Raw genomic sequence first — 15,059 nt, 5'->3', positions numbered from 1 at the left:
AACCCATAAAATAATATTCTGAAAGTACTTTCCTGCAACAATCAAGAAACGATAATCACCACATAACCCTGAGAGTGGCGATTAAGCAACAATGACTAAAACACATCAATCATACTAATACACAAGCATTAGCAATCAAATTAGATTTACTAATTGTCTAATTAATTATAATAGTGTTAACTATAACGCAGTCGAGTTAACTGGACTAAATACATACGAAATCATTAATTAATGTAAATTTCTATGTAAGACGGCTACTGGGCTTACTCTGATTGAGGAAATGGGACTTGAGGCAGGTTATATTAATTTAGACAATACATAATACCTTAAGGACCTCATGAAATAAGTTAAATAGGTGGTTTTCATTCGCTTATTCGTAATACTTAGATATATCTGTACGAAATAAAAAAAAAACATAATATGTCAAGTTTATGCCGTAAAAAGATCTATTTTAAAATGTTGTTCGTTTTGAATAAAATATGCGTTTTTATATCCCTCCATTTTTTATGATGGCTGTAACCATATTATAGATATATTAGTAAGGTCGAGACAAATCTGTCATAATCAATACAGTTTTTTTTCTAAATGTGAATAGGTTATGGGCCTATAAAAACTCACAAACTCTCTCTTCAAAGACTTTCAAACTAAACTTCTAAAAGTATTTTTATTAACGTTTTAGACACTCGAAAGTTATGTTAACCAAATAAAGTTTTCAAAGTACAGTCATGCTCATAAATATGTTGACACATTTGAATTTCAATTGTATTTAAATGTAAATGGGAGAATTAAAATAGATTTAGAACTTTAGCTATCATCGCTCGTTAACCCTTCATCTGCCATAACATTATATTTGGTAATAAAAAATAAGAACCCAAAACGATTTTAGCTTTCACGGACAAGCATTAATAAGCGCATCAGATAAGATAGTAGAAATAGGAAAATCAACAATCGAATTAATGTTTCTATAGCATTTTAACATAACCTTCTATGGTGTTCATAATAGGTGGTTACCATGACAACGGAAAGCCTTCTCACGGCTCCCAATATCAGGGTAACGGCCAATAAAACTCAAGTACAGTCGCTACACAATTGCTAACTACGTAAGTACTTAAAAATAAATTGGATTTTTTTCAAGTGACTACTTGAGCAGTAGATTTTTAAAGTAGCTGTATTTGATTTAGTGAAACATGACACTTTCAGTACTTTTTTGAAGTAAAATAATAAATTGTCGGTCGTAAATTTGGCTGCAAAATAGAAAGGTATTCTTTAAAAACAAAACCGTATTATACCTTTGTGTTTGAATATTTTAAGGGAAAAAGGTATTTGTGTTGAAAATAACATTGCGAAAAAACTTGGTCTTAGACTGGTGCAGACATTTTTTTATGTTCAATTTGTCTGTGACCTAGACTTTGTTTATATTAAATTCATGACATTGTTTGCTATACTGAATTGATTTTGGTATTGTGTAAGCACACCAAAATCTAATTTTTACATAGCAAATAACTCTTGCCGTCCAAAATGTACCTGTCAAAAAAAAAGTAACAAAAAGCCAAAGTATCACAAACACAATGAACACTTATTTCGAAAAAAAAACGTTCCAAATAACAAGCTAGCTAATTCATACACTTCATCGTGTCATGAGCCGGACAAAGTAAGTATATCATTAAAAAATCTAAATGTAGCCGTTTCTTCAACACTTATACCGACCGCTTGACAAGTAAATACTCGACATTGTAATTACAATTCACGCACCCATTGTTTTATAAAAATGTTAGCCGACTGAACAAAAAATACAACTGATTTGCATGCACCAGAACGTTGGAGTGGCTTTTTAATTCGGTAGGGTTAGAACCAAAATTAGACCATGGAGGTTGAAACACGCGATGTAATTCTATTTGAGATTTTTATCTGTTCAATTGATGGTTATATAGTTACGAAATGAGCTTAAAAAATACGATATAGTGGTGTTAGGGTGCGGGCTTAGTAGCGTGGAGAGCGGTGAAGGGTTAATTGAAATAATAAAGGAAAGATTGCTGGATAGATAACTTTGCATCTGATAGAAAGCTATGGTTTATCTAGCCTCGAACTAAAACCTAAGAATAAGTAAGTTACATAGAGCTTTGTAAAGGATGGCCAAATATCGTTTAAATTCTATCTCATATGATATTCAATTCAATCGTGGATTTTTTATTACATATAGACATTTCTATGAAATGCACTTGAACCTACGGAAAATCGCGTGCGCTTATGAAACCTCTAAACTTATCATAACAAAACCTTACCCTTACGGTAGTATAGTGCGTGATTTAGTTAATGAAGATCGTTCGAAAAACTGTTGTATTTCGAAAAATAACATCTAACAAGTGTGTAAAATCTAATTATTTCTGTTATTGTGGCAGCTAGTGTATTATTTTATTTGAGAAATCTGACAGAAAATGATTAAAGCGTTAGCAATTGAGCGGTTCGTAAATTTTTATGTCTTCATTTGTTTGTTTAGGAAGTCTGAGGGTTCTTTAAAAAAATCTAACGATAAGACAAATGTAAGTATGTACAGGGACTGAAAAGTAAAATTTCCTTCTAATTACAAAATGTAAAGTACGTCTAAAATAATAAAATGAATTCCACTACAAAAACGAATGCTCCATTTATTCACAAACAGTTCTGAACATAGAAACAATTAATCTTTTAACTGTACGTAACATAATCCGAGAGGTTAGTCTAACTTCCTTCTTTAAACTAAAAAACGTATCAAGGTGATTTGACGAGGAAGCGAACTTGCTACCCAACCTTGGATGGTGAAAGCTTAACCTTTAAGCTATGGTGCCTGTACAATACTTGTATGTTTTCAATGAGACACTTTGATGGTAATTATGACGAGTTTTTTTTTTTATTTTTGTTGGCAGTATAGTATTTTAGCAGGTTATGAACGGTAACAAGGTTATTGTACTTTAAGAAAGAACATCCACATCGGTTTTGTCGATTTAAATACGAGTCCTTGAAGTTCATGAATATTTCAGTTTCCCAAAATTGAACATACAAAAGTTGTTATACCAAAAATTACGAACTTTAACCAACAAAGTGTAGTGAACAGACATTTCTCACGATACCCGGGCAATAGCTACAATAAATTATAAAACCTACACCGCCCATTGCCAAGCGATACGTTAAACTCGACTCGTTCGGTCGGAATGAACGATTAGTGAACGAACGAGATCATATTACCATTGAATAGGCAAGACGAAGCAGAAGGTTCATTTTGAATCTATGAACCATAGACTGAGCATTAGAACTTATCCATTTTATGGGATTTTTACTTACGCAGTTGAAGTTTCTAAGAAATTGCTTAAAAACACTGTTGTAGGTTGTAGTCTACGATTGCGTTTTTGACCATAGTTGTAGTAAAACAATAAAATTACCTACCTCATTGTGCTAAATCTACACGTATGTACCTACTGGTCTCTCAAATCTTTTTGTTTTTTTTTCTTGGTTTTTCTATTCTGGCTCCTAAGTCTTGTGGTACTTCTGCATTTTTCTTTCCACTAAGTAATGTTACGCAGGCCTTGGTCGGAGATCGGCCGGGATTGCTCGATATCTTGGTAATCTTGACTTTCACGGTGGAGATTAATTGTGGTACTTTGTGGTTTTTGAGTACCAACGTAGAATTGGGCTCGTGTGCCTTATTGCGTAGTGGAGAGAGTGACGCTTTTTGTTCATGTTATTATTTCTATGAGAGTATATTGTAAAATATGGTGTAAGTCAGTGAATAGATATTAGTCTGTTTTTGGAGTTCATTATGAAAGGATTTTTGACGTTAAAGATCCTACAAAATCGTGTTCTGAGAGTATCTACAAGCTCTTTAAAAACGAAATAAAAAGTCCAAGGAGCGTCCCACCTCTAAAGTTGAACGTAAAAGTTGAATAGAATCAAATTTGAACTAACAATCAATAGAGAATCCAAGCGTTAACGTGCCTGTCTATTGTATTCGTCTCCCTGGAGACTCTTTTCACTCACTATTTTAGGAATAGAAACCTTATCTCAATGAGCTTCACAAATCCCCATTTTCATTTAGACTTTTTTCATATTCCAACATAAAAAAGTACTTCTGAAGACGTATTAATAAACTTGGAGACGTTCAACTCAGTCACGGGATTGAAAACATCGCACAAAATGATTTCACATGAAAATTGTGTACCTACATATTATTATACGAGTTCGGTATCCGAAATACTTTTTCAAAGAGTTTGAACGGAATAAAAGTTTTCAATTCAACAAAAAGTTGTGCCTATTGACGTAAATCGACTTTATCATAATAAATTTATTGCCCGGGGCACATTACGGGTCTGTGGGGTGAAAACGTTGTGAGCTCGTGAGATGTTTATGTATGTGTAAAATATGGAAATACCGAATGAGATTCATTTTAGATTGATTTTTACCCGCGTTATGTGTTACATTTTCAAATGGGTTTCGGAATGATTTTTGATTGTACCTTTTTTGTTTCTTTACGGATAATCTGCGTAATATTTTTTTATTCCGAAATGATATGATACCAAAGTCAATTGTAGGTAATTGATATGATGCTCATAAAAATCGAGTTCTAAAACCAGATGCATAGATAAAAAATAATACAAAAAATACTTATTTAAAAACCGGTTGAAATTAACTAATAATTGATTAAACATGAACTGGCATAATATAAAGCTAGTTTCCATATAAGGGTAACCGTGGGTAGTATAATAATGTCTATTATTTTACTTTGTAACGGTCTTTTAAAGACTAAATATTAATGTTGGCATTAATAGAGAAACTCTTGATTGTGATTTATGTGCCTCTTTAAGTATTAAGGTCATTTTTTGTTCGAAAAGGCGAGCGTTAAGTTGCACCGTCAGCTTTTATTTTTATAACCGTTTTAATATTAAGTTTAAGTTCTGAAAATAATAATGGTAGAAAAGTTTTTTAGATTTTAGTGTTGATTTAGTGAATTAGTTTTATACTCAGAGTGATTTGTGACTTAATCCATTTATTTAATTCTCAAAGCAAAATATTCAATTTTGCGCGATATTTGATACAAACTACAAAGCAAGAGATTACGGAAGGGAACGACCCTATTTATTGTGTAGGGTGGGAGCACAAATTCTCGTCCATTCGCTTAAAATCTAAATAAAACTCATAATGAAACCAGAGGACTGACTTCGTAAAAATATATTTAAGGCCATATACTTTTATCACTCACCGTCTGAAGGTTTTGCCTCTTAAAACTTGCAAATGTTACACCCTAACGTTTTATGTGTATATTTTAAGTGATATTCTCGTAAATTTCCTAAATGTTTGTCACGTGAATGTACTGATTTTTCCACGTTTTTGTATGCTACATTTACATATCATTATCAAGCCCGCCTTGTGATGTTTTTTTTTTTTTATAATCATCTGGTTTTCAGTGTGCATAGATAATGTATATTATTTTTTCAGGATTAGGAGGATATATCATAAAAGGCCCATGGTATTACTTCGGTAGGCAGTAAAAAACTTGTGCACTATATTTTTATGGGAAAAAAATCCCTTAAACCATTATGGCGCGTAAAAGTTACAAAAATAGTTTTACATAACTTTTTGATGCAAAGTTTTATGTAAAATTTACTGCCATTGCTTTTTAATTTTATGGTTAACCATAAGCGTAATCCTATGTTTAATGTCCATCTTGTAAATGTTCTATCTCGAAAACTTTTTGAAGTGTTGATTGGATGACATCTTAATTTTCAAGTTATACGTTTAGGGTATTAACAGAGCTCTACATGTTTTGATCAGTCCTTTTATTTTAGTAACAACTTTGATGCGGCTATCTCGGAAACTGCTGAACCGGTTCAAGTGATTTTTACATAAATGGAAAGCTTATGTCTTCCTGATCAGCATCGAGATAAAGTATATAATTATGCTTCACTTAAAAAGGTACTTACACTGTTCTGAGTACTTACAACTCGACAGATTATTACTGCACTTACAAACATAATTGTGCAGTTTCATGCAACGCTGACATACCGAGAATTAGTGTTATTTAGAATTAAGGTTTTCTAGTAATTCAGGGTTACGTTTACTTGTTAGGAAGTAAGACTCGTGGCATAGGTTAATCATGATTGTACGGACATTCACTACCGTTTTTGCGTCTTATTCTTGACGCAACATGTTTCTATATTTAAAAAATATATCTTAATCAAACACCTACCAAACAATGGTCTGCACTAAATGAAACAGATATATCTATAAGTATAATTTAACACAATCCTCATAATCTGAACTTTTTTACGAGTTAGGGGACATTCAATATAAGGCCTAAAGGTGGGCTCAGCGAAGCGCCATTTTATAATAACGCTTATACACATTGGGGTATTACAGTAATTTGGGGGAACTCGCCTGGAAGAAGGTTTTGGGGGCTTTGGAACAAAAACTTCGAATTATAGAGCGGATATTTAAGGGCTGGTCTTATTAAAGGTTATTGTTGATGTGAGCGCCGAAATTGGATTAAATTATTGTGTTTTTGATTGCCGTGAAAGTTGAATTTAAATTGAACGAAATGTTATGTAAATAAGTATGTAATCGCAGTTTATGTGAGCATTGTAATAATAAATATAAAGCTCTTGAAAAAAATGGCTTTATGAATAATGAGCCTTACTTATTTTCTTATTTCAAGTAGACTTCACTACAATTTTTTTTATATTAAGTACATTTCTTTACCTTAAAAGCAGCTTGCTTTAGACACTGAATCGTTTTCAAAACTAGCTGTATCCAGCGAATACCTGACCCTCTGTTTCATCTCAAAAAAACAAAATAAATGTTGAACATCAGAAATTCTTTTCCTGGTGATTAATATGAATGATTTATATACCTACACGTGAAGCTTGAAATGAAAACAACGCCAGACCTAAGGGCGTGTAACCATGCGTGCGACATAGCTTCGTATATTTTAGCATAGCTTTCATAAACATTGGTGATTATGCCGGGGGTATGGTGATGTGGGAGAGTAAACAGATCGGGTGTATGGTGGTTTGATCATTTAGAAAAAATAAATAAAAAATACTTGAAAGACTTTTTTTATGAACTAATGTCTTAAAAAAAATTGAAAGTCTAAGCAAATCGTGTATTTATACAAGTTCTGAACAATCTTTGAAGACAGTTCTATTACACTATTTATAAAAGAAAATGCAATTCAAATGATAAGCAAACAAACGGAAAACGTGACTCGTTTAGGTATATCAATTATTGAATTTTTGAATTTCATTAATACACACGCACGACCAGTTATGTTTTATTCAATTTTTAAATCGTATTATAATTTTTTTCACAATATCTAGGTGATGTTTTAAAAATTTGGTCGGTCATTGAACTGGCCTGTGAGAGAATACTTTACAAACAATGGATCGTTTTCAAAAATGTCGGAATTTTTCGGTAAAAAATTAACGGTTAACGATGATACTAATGGTGTTTTTTCTTTTGATTTCAGGTAAGGTGTTTTTTTGGACTTCCGTAAATGGTTAAGTGATTACTGTTATGAAAGTTCGAGGTGGTAATCAACTCTTCTAGAATGGTATGTTATTTTTTTTACGTACCTACAGTTTTATAAAGAAAAACTGGAATAAATTACGTTTGAAATCAATCATATTAAAATAATATTACAATTTTGTCAACGCACAGTTCAAAGTTTCTTAATCGTTAATTCAAAGTTTCAAAATACAAAATAAAAAAATACCTAAAGTTTGAGAATCAGTTGAGTAGAGTTGTGTCTAACGCGGTGGGGTGAACGTCCTCATTATCGGCCTCTCGTGAATAATATATGGGACGAATTTCGCGATTCCGCCGATGACTGTCGTCACCGTTGCGTCATCGTCACTCTCATTACAGAAACATTGGTATAATCATTAGCAGTTATTCAACTCGTACAAATATTATTGCGAAAATAGCGTAAAAAGATTCAAGTGATTTTATATGTCGCTTATATTATTTTTGATTTTTTTCTACATTTTCAAGAAATAGCTGCTTAAATGTAGTTGCAATATTAATGACAGTTCTAAAATCATAATATAAAAGCAAGTACCGACTTGTATGGATGACAACAGCCCGTTGGTTATTGACTATAGTCACTCGCGAAGAATAATAATCATGTGACTTATATCCATTGCGGGTTTTGTAGCAAACTTTACCGAGTGAGTCCTTACTAAAGGAGCAATGGAAGTAAAATAGCTGGGCAATATGTAGGGGCAATGTAATACATTTTCTATTACCCGATCGGTTTAGAAATTCAAAGTTTATCAACCTAAAAGAAGCCGCGTGTTGAATATAAACGAATATAAATATAACATTTGAATTCATCGTGTGGCTTTGCAAAAGTTATTTTTAACGCGACCCTTTTCAAAATTAATATTCTGTACTTTGCATTTGTTTTGTTTTTGTGTTGGGATTTACGCTTCTGGGTAAATAACCAAAAATATATTATACCTTAACACTAAAACAGGCCTAAGCTAACTACCATATATCTCAATATTTAAATTCAAAAATAAATTATCGAACTTTATAAAAATACCATAACTCTCAAAATAATTACAAAATTACTGTCAAAATCGTTGTAAAATTTTTCAGTATAGTGAATGATTAAGCGGCTAAGTCGTTGTCAATGCGAGGTCAAAGGCGAACAACCTGGTCGGTTCAATGCCTTTAGTTTTTATTTACGGCTCAAAATTTCAGTCTTAAAACCACCAGTTAATCATCATTATTTTTAACTAATTTTTACTCAAGTTTAAGATTTTAACTACACATTTTAGTCTTAGTAAAAAAAGTTTTTTTTTTTTATGTGTGTCATCTGGACAGGTTTTGACTGGTTTATGAAGATTTGATATCTTAGTGTCAATAGGTCAACTGGTTTGATTAAGAGAGCATTTGAGCTAAGGGTCACTGGTTCGATTCTTATGACAGTTAAATTAATTACGACCATCTTTTTAATATGATGACGTAATTTGAACACTTGAAGTTGTCAGTTAGCTTTATTGTATTAAATAATTTCAGTCCTATCCCAAGGTATTTTACCATGAGTATGTTGTTTGTTTAATTATTGTATATCAGTTATCTAATCAGAGTTCAGTCACCACCACAATCTGTGCAAATAATATATGCCTACATAAGCAATTAAGATAACGACTGTATCGTTTGCCCGAAAAAAATATTATTTATTTTAGATTTTATACCACAAGTTAGTATTTTGCACAGTAAGATGAAATAATTTCAATATGCATATTTCAGTATCAACAAATCTTCTTTTGACATTAATATTGACGCAAAAAAAAAACGTTCAAAACTCAAAAAAATACTGAATGTAACGTACATAAAACCAAATGAAATAAAATCAAAATCGTATTTAATTTACTAGTTCAGAATGAGGTGTACGAGTAAACACTAGAATTGAGTTCAATGACCTCATTATCTGCGCTAATGTATCACCGTCCAGTTTGCAGCTGCTAGCATTGTCATCGAACTTACAACAGATTTTTATATAAAAAATACAGGTTTTTGAATTCAGTTTTTAGTATTTAAACTATCGTTATAATGATGACTAAGTTCAGGATACGTGTCGGACGCATGCAATCGTCAAATTGACGAAAGCTTACAGCTTAAAAATTGCTTGAATGACTCATGAGTGTATGATGACAACGTGATCAGTCTTGATTATTTATACCTAAGACGCATGCAATCGTCAATTGTCGTCAACAGTCTACATCGACAGCATTAATCTCCATTTAACACAGTCTAATTACAAACGTATTTAATTAAATTAGAACATTGTTATCAATTATGTCATGTCAATAATCTAGTAATGGAGAAACGATAATCTTATCCAACGTCTAGATTTGCTATTTCTGTCGCTTAATCACATTTATAATATATATACTTAGATATGTCTGTATGTACGAGCTCTAGTTTTCACCAAGATCGAAAAATAGTGAAAGAAATTTAGAATCTGTACTAATAGTTCAATTAATCTTGTTTACATTTTCGAATAATGTTGTTTTAAATCACTTGGCACAGTTTACGCGATGATTCGAAGACGTTACAATGTTCTGCGTGAGTACGATTTGTTTATAGCAATCTAGATGGCGCCACGTGTCCACGGCGCGTGGACGAAAACCATGCCAAATTGGATATCTGTCATTATTATCGTTATTTATTTGTCAATTATAAATATTAAGCTTCGAAATATATTAACGAGTTTATTTTGTATATTGTGATGAAATTTTAGGTGTTTCGATAAACTATATAAATAAATATTACTATGTACTGTGTGTAAAAAGGTATCTACTGTCTGACTAAAAGCGTAGGAAAACTTTTGCTATAAAACCAGTTACATTAACAATTCATAGTCAAAGCATAATTAAATCTTTGTAAATAAATAAATCATTACATACGATCTGTTTAGCTATTTTAATTGACCAATTACGCTAAACGACATGTCAGCTGGGTGGTCCATTTCACGATAAGAATAAAAATAAAACCAATAAATATAAAAGCCAAACAAAATAACACTAAAAGAAAACAAATTTACGATTTCCATTAGAAGATCTATTTATTTATTATTTAATAGTTAAACCACTTAAAACCTATTAACTCACAAAATGGAATAGTTCAACTCGTTTGCGAGTTGTCGTTTCGTAATTACGGGCTATTAACGATCTCTCCTGATTTTTTTGACGTATCTTTTATGGATTTATTGCAGCTCGTATTTCTGAGGTCTAGACCTCATTTGTTGGGGATTAACTACCCATATTTTATGTATGAGTTTTTTTATTTATTTCACTTACATTATTATTCCGCGTCAAGACTGTTTGAAACTCCTGTTATGGAAAAGTTTATATTAAAAATGATATTCCTTTTTATGTGCCATATTGTTTATTTATGTACTTTAATAAAACGAGATGTTTGCAAGTCGTTGCAAATGTGTTTCTTATCTCGGGGTTAATATTTTTAAGTGCGTATAAAAAGTTGTTGCAGTTTTTATGTGCAATGCAAGTGAGTTCAGATGTAACTAATGTATCAACTTGATACTTTGTAGTCTTAAAATGGAGATTATTTTGATGAACTAGTCTTGATAATTCTCCCTAGATTTTATAATTGAATATCTATAATAGATTGATAGGTATTTGTAGCTTAGATAAGGGGATTTACAGCTAAGATAGTATATAAATAGGCAAACGTATGTATGCTAATTTATTCTCAATTTACTTTTATATTCAGACACAATATTTTTAATAACGTAACAGAATCCTAATTTTTCGTTGCTAAGCCAAAAGCGAGCCGACAGTCGGCTATTTATAGTTTATTTCGAAGTGACCCACTTAGGTGCGTTTGTAGATAACCTAACATGGTCCCAGGCTTTATCTTGATGCGACATGTCCATCACTTTCTTAAGTTTGCTGTTTCCAATGTCTGTTGTTATCTTTTCCTTTAAAGATATTTTTTTTTACTTTTTAAATACCTGTTTGAAGTTTCCCTGAAATTTAAATCTTCTAATGAGCTTGTAGGAGATGAAAATTCTCCAATATATTTCGCTCGAAATTTTTATTAAATTGCCAAACCATGATCATTGCTGATGAATCATTTGCTGTGCCCGACAGGGTCCATAATTGTTACCTACCAAATAAATGTCTACCACCTAAACCTACATTGTGGAATGCAATAAAGAATTGAGTATTGAGTATTGAGTATGATTTGAATGTACCCCCAAATATAATTCGCGATATTGCCCGTAGCTTTACCAATTTTACGAAATAGCTTTTTCATTTATAACCTTTCAGAAAAACACCTGATTTTACCCAACCCTCTCGCGGCGCATTATTTAAAAAAAAAGTTAACCCTTCAAAAGCGCGTTTTTGTGCCAAAGGTAAAAAAATGTCAGCGGCACAAAATCGGCGGGAAAATATTCAAAATCAGAATGCCATATTAAAAACATGGCTGGACTTTGCCGGATTAAGGGTGATGTACACCCAGGTTTAATCTACGTTTATCGGCGACGGGCAGGCGGGCACAGTCAATACCGATCGACTGGTTAATCCGTCCGTCCTGGCCGTTATATTGTTTTAATAACTTGTGAATTTATGCCTTTTGTGCCTTTTTGGGAATAGTGGTGAAATGTTTGGCGGTCGGCTGGTCTGTTGCTGAGTTGTAACTATTGTTCGTGTTTTGTATAGCCATTTTTACCTAGCCAATGTATATCTACAAAAATATGGTAGGTGCCAAAAGAAAACTAACTTGACAGTTTGCAAAAGTAAAATAAGCGCACATTGTGTAAACTGTTCGCCTATAGATTCACGAGTGTTATTCCAAATACTGTTTAGACTTGGACAGAGTCGGCGGAAAGTTGTGAATTTTACAACTGTTCTTCTTTGCTTAATGTCTTGAATTTTTATATGGGATCGTAGGGGTTACAGAGGGCATTTTTTGTAGGTTACAAAACAGAATAATCTGGATTATAAATAAATCAAAATTATTGAGACCTTTCTTTATTGTAAAATGCTGCAATTAAAGTTAAAAAAAATGACACATAAAACATATTTTTTTTCGCAAATTTCTTCAACCCTTCACTGCACCATCAATTTGTCCCCCACAAACTTTGTCAAAATTTTATTCCCCGAATCTAATTTAACCTTTTTTCAACTAACTGCACTGTTTACCAACAAAAAAGGTTAACCCATCACAGTTAACAGGGCACTGTAATCTACGGTGTTGTAAAGGTTAATGACCGTCGTTACAAGGGGGGGTTGAATCTGAAACACCGATGGTTTTCCTTGTATACGTGTGTATATATTATTTATCTTTCTAACTGAGCACGTGGGGTGTAATGTATAGTAAATGTACTGGAGAAGGAGATGATAGGCTGAAGAGGTTCTCGGTGGTTAATATTTGTTATTAGGTAGGTAGGTACCTACATGGATGTGATTTGTTGGTTTTTTTTCTTTGTTCATCGGGATGTTCAAAGGTGTGGTTATTAGGATTTTTTTTCCGATATACTCTACTAATACTTGACACCGGGCTTCAGTTATTTTCGAAAGATGATCTTCAAAGTTAAAATAGGATCAAGGAGGTGCTGATTATGTTTCATAATAAATATAATAGTTAATTAACCTCATAATCCTAACTCAAACTCCAATCAAACTTCACCATGAAAACACCAAAACAGAACACCACAACACTGATACCTACTAACCCAAACTATTAATACAGCTGACCCTAAATTTTGTTGATAACACAAATAGCTTAATCCCATGTTATCATTACACACACTCGCTGTTCGATAATGTCTCCTGCCAAGATAAAGAAGCACCCACATCACCTTTATTACCTAAACAATAGAGTTTGTTTCTCCAGATTTGAACTGCATATAGAAGATGGTATTCCAGTATTGGGGACGCATTAGATTGACGGGTAGATCCTCTTTCCTGATAAATATCTATTGTTCTAGAGTATTTTCTTTGAGAGCTTGCTATCGGATCTTGATGGAAAGTGTATCATTAAGTTTAATTATTAGGTGTAAAGGGCAGATATGTTACATTGATAACATTCTTCAACTTCACTTAGTTACAACATCACCAACTTTGGAGATGAAATCATTCGAAGAAAAGTAAGAGGAATCTAAAAATAATTAAAAATCACTCATAAAACATAATCGTGGGCTAATTGATCATAAAATAAACATTAATCGTTATCTTTACACGACTTTATCTCCTTTAAAACGTCTAAAGAGATAAGGAATAAAAGCATATTTTTAAAAGCTCTTAAATATTGATACTTGGCTTATGGCTTCTGATATTGTCGCCTAAGATCGTGACTGGTGATCACGAAGCCAGAATTTATTTTGACAGAACGAGAAGTGTGCCCACTGTCCAATTGCGTTTTATGTCATTAACGGTTGAAAAGTAGCTCGAGTTTTATAGGGTTATCACAAAAAAATAGGCGCAGAATTGCTTACTTAAAAAATTGATGATGGGTTAAATATGTGCGTAGCAGAATTTAATTTAATCAAAACTGACTATCAAACATATGAAAATCGTTTTTTTACAAAGACTTCGCTGGCAAAGTCAACAATGTCACCCTCCTTTTAAAGTCAATCAAAAAACTGTTGAAGTAAAAAAAGCTATGAAAATATTTATCGGTTGTCATCAAGTTGAAGCCCGATACTTGAATACTTTACAATATTCATTAAAAACAATCGTAACAACGATTAATCTTACGCTAAACGCCTGACTAAATTGTCCTAACACGGACAAACCATTTGTAAGGATTGGCTTTAAAAAATTTATTACTAATGACTGAAGTAACACCCAATAGATTGAAGTAAACAAACTGAATGTTTTGGAAAAACAAAATGTTGTAACTATTCTAGTTAGTTTGTGTATCTATGGCATGCTACATATAATATGAAATTACTATCGATAACAACCACGCCTTCACTAAAATGAAGAAGCTTCTGGTATATAATATCGATCTTTAATGCCTCTTGGACTTCTGCCCACCCCATAAAATCACCCTTTTACCATAAAACAAGATCCCATTAACGAACCCATCAAATTTCACTTATAAACTTTCATATAACTCAAAATACTTATACGAAAATGTATTATAATGTCGTTCTTGAATCTGTTTTTCATTTTCTCTGTCAATAATTTTAAGTGTCGTCTTGAAGTATTGCCAGACGTATATAATTTTAGTTTTAGATGTCTAGACTAAAATTAAGTGTCGAGCATAGAAGAGATTTTTAGTAAACACGGCGGCGTAGGGTTGGCAACTGTCGATAATTTGTGACATATTATTTATCGATGTTACTATATCGGGACACAATATTATTGCAATTATTGTTGTGTTTAAGCTTATTTTGCAATTTATTGTCAAGGTTTTGATTGTAGTTATCAATTCGAACACAACATGTTTACTAATAGGTTGACATATAAGTTATTTATAATAAAGCATAATATTTTTATCAACAATAGAAAGTCCAATAAAACCCTCTACAAATTCCAAAGAGATAAGAC

At 32.3% G+C, this 15,059-nt stretch overlaps 1 protein-coding gene across 3 annotated transcripts in view; it reads left to right on the top strand.

Annotated features, from left to right (window-relative positions):
* LOC124638575 (transcription factor SOX-12-like) overlaps window positions 1–15,059 on the top strand; it is a 91,289-nt gene that overhangs the window by 39,275 nt on the left and 36,955 nt on the right. The window contains exon 1 of one of the 3 annotated variants that reach the window (XM_047175592.1): window positions 7,364–7,576. The exons of the other annotated variants lie outside the window; for them this stretch is intronic. Coding sequence (XP_047031548.1) covers window positions 7,574–7,576 — 3 coding nt within the window. The 5' untranslated portion in view covers window positions 7,364–7,573. Of the gene's footprint in view, window positions 1–7,363; window positions 7,577–15,059 lie in introns of those variants that run through there. 3 annotated transcript variants of the gene reach the window in all.

This window comes from Helicoverpa zea, chromosome 17, assembly GCF_022581195.2.
Source record: "Helicoverpa zea isolate HzStark_Cry1AcR chromosome 17, ilHelZeax1.1, whole genome shotgun sequence".
In the NCBI taxonomy this organism is placed as follows: Eukaryota; Metazoa; Arthropoda; class Insecta; order Lepidoptera; family Noctuidae; genus Helicoverpa; species Helicoverpa zea.
Note: the sequence above shows the minus strand (reverse complement) of the source record. Positions and strands in the feature narration are given on the sequence as shown.